This window comes from Oculina patagonica, chromosome 4 (genome assembly GCF_052425735.1).
Source record: "Oculina patagonica isolate OP01 chromosome 4, crgOcupat, whole genome shotgun sequence".
Taxonomy (NCBI): domain Eukaryota; kingdom Metazoa; phylum Cnidaria; class Anthozoa; order Scleractinia; family Oculinidae; genus Oculina; species Oculina patagonica.
Window position 1 is genome coordinate 48,484,970 of NC_135761.1, and position 2,500 is coordinate 48,487,469.

At 38.3% G+C, this 2,500-nt stretch overlaps 1 protein-coding gene across 1 annotated transcript in view; it reads right to left on the reverse strand.

Moving 5' to 3' along the window:
• Positions 1–298: 298 nt before the first annotated feature.
• Positions 299–2,500, reverse strand: part of LOC144650357 (uncharacterized) — a 4,791-nt gene continuing 2,589 nt past the window's right edge. Inside the window, exon 2 of the mRNA XM_078510011.1 lies at positions 299–2,500. This exon is cut by the window's right edge and continues 275 nt beyond it. Within this exon, the coding sequence (XP_078366137.1) occupies positions 1,015–2,500 (1,486 nt within the window). The 3' untranslated portion in view covers positions 299–1,014.

A 2,500-nucleotide genomic window follows, 5' to 3' on the forward strand; every position in this document is an offset into this window, starting at 1 on the left:
TAAAACCCATGCAGGGCTCGAGACTTGCGAGACTAGTAAAAACTGTGTAAAAATTGTGTTTGGGCTAATATGTTTTTGATTTTTCGCTAGTTATTTTAGCCTCCCATGCAGTCATTTTCAGGGGCACTCAGGGGGCGATTGTGTTTCACTTCTCCCCACAGGAGGAGTGAAACACAATGAAGGCTCACGGCTCAGTTGAACACTTACCGAGCTTAAAATTTACCTCTTTATTATTTAATGCACAATATTTATTCATAACAACATTATTGCAATTAAAAAGAGAAAAAAAGCGCAGAGATCATGGATTCGAAGCTGGTTGTACAGCCTCAAAATATTTTCAGAGCTAAAAAATCAGTTACTTGAATTGCTTGTACTGACACTGGGGGCAGCTGTACACAGGCTACAAAGATTATTTCATTCATTTCATTTTTCTATTGCGGATCTCATATATGCCTTTCAAATATTCACTGTGTTGCATCCTCTGTTTATAATATAGTTGGATATAACTATTAGATTTTCCATCACTTTCCATCATTAATCAAAAGAAGAACAAAAATCTGTATCCCTGATGGGAATCAAACTCGATTCCTGTCGAGGGCTCAGATTTTTTCTTTGTTACATGCTTATGTCATGGTTAAACAATTCAACTTCATTATTTATCACCGAGCTTAAAATTCAACCACCAAGTGAGTCTTTCGGGAAAAGTACAGCATGATAATTTAAAAAAAAATCACCAGCTTTATTATTATTGATCTGATTAATCACCAAGTTGGCCTTTAGTTACATAACTATTGGATTTCTTCTCTTTAGTCAACAAGTTGCTATGTCAAATAACTTGTTTCACTTTGAGAAAGATAAAAACTGCCCATGGTACATGCATGGTGCTGTGGGACCACTGATAAACAGCAAAATTTGAGCATGATAATTTTGTGTACTCCTAATAAAATTAAATTAATTAAAAATAGATTAATAATGTTGAAATTTGTCAAGATTTCCTGTGGATGAGGAACCGGGTTATGACTTGTTTGCAATGTTTGTTCTTGGGTTAATAAGCTTGTTAATGCATGACTGGGTGTGCTGCTGTGAGAGTTCTTCTGTGTTAAACATCTGGCCACATAACCAACACTCGAACAGTTTCTCACGAGTGTGAACCTTTTTATGCTCATCCAGCTCTGACGTTGTCTTAAAAGCGTGTTCACACTGACTGCATTTGAAGGGCTTCTTGTCTGTGGGCATTGCTTCCAAAGACTTCAAATGTGAACCTGTTTTAAAGTGCTTTTTCAGTTGCTCTGATGATTTAAACCATATTTTACACAAGGAGCACTCAAATGGTCTTTCCTCACTGTGTACAATTTGGTGTTTCTTTAATTCAAATTTGGACTTGAAGGATTTTTCACACAAGCTGCAGCTAAATGGCCTTTCATCGCTGTGCACCCTCTGGTGAGCTTGGAGTTGATGTAAATTCTGACAAACCTTTTTACAGACGCTGCACTGAAATGGCTTCTCGTCACTGTGTATAACAAGGTGCTTCTGTTTGCCAAAGAGTGTTTTAAATCTTACATCACAGTGGTTACATTTGTAGGGTCTTTCATCACTGTGACATTGGTAATGTTTAGACAGATTAGTAGATGATTTAAACCCCTTTCCACATAATGAGCATATGTGTGGTTTTTCGCCCGTGTGCACCCATTTGTGTCTGTTCAGAGTAGAGATATCCTTGTAACATTTTCCACAATCAGGACATTTACAAGGCTTTTCGTCACTATGTACAGTTTCATGTCGCTTTAGTTTATTCCTTACTTTGAATGACATGCCACACAAATCACATTTAAATGGCCTTTCATTGCTATGGGTTCTTCTGATGTGTTGTCCCAAATTCACAGACGTTTTGAAAAACTGTTCACATAGGTTACACTGAAAAGGCCTTTCATCAGTGTGAACTCTTTGATGCAGCTTAGCTTCTGCTGCAGTTTTGAAGCGCTTCTCACATTTGTCGCAGCTAAAAGGTCGCTCGTCACTATGAACTCTGTTGTGATTCCTAAGCATAGCTGCCGTTTTAAAACCCTTTCCACACAATGTACATTTATATGGTGTTTCTTTGCTATGTGTTAGAGTATGTTGTTTTAAATTCTTTGCTGTCATAAAAGCACTTTCACACTGGGTGCATTTAAAAGGTCGTTCGCGTTCGGTGTGTGTTTTCTCGTGTTCCTTCACATCTGCAAATCTCTTGAAGCATTTTTCACACTGACTGCATTTAAAAGGTCTTTCTTCACTGTGGACCACTTGGTGATTGGCAAGTGTTTCTTGGGATTTGAAGTATTCACCACACTGGTCGCACTGTAAAGGCCTCCCATTAGTGTGTACAGTAGAATTATGTCGGCCAAGCTTGCCAAGGGTCTTGAAGCCCTTGTCGCACTGATTGCATTTAAAAGGCTTTTCTGTAATGTGTACAACATGGTGTTGCCTCAGGTTGCACAGTGCATGAAACGTCTTCTCACAA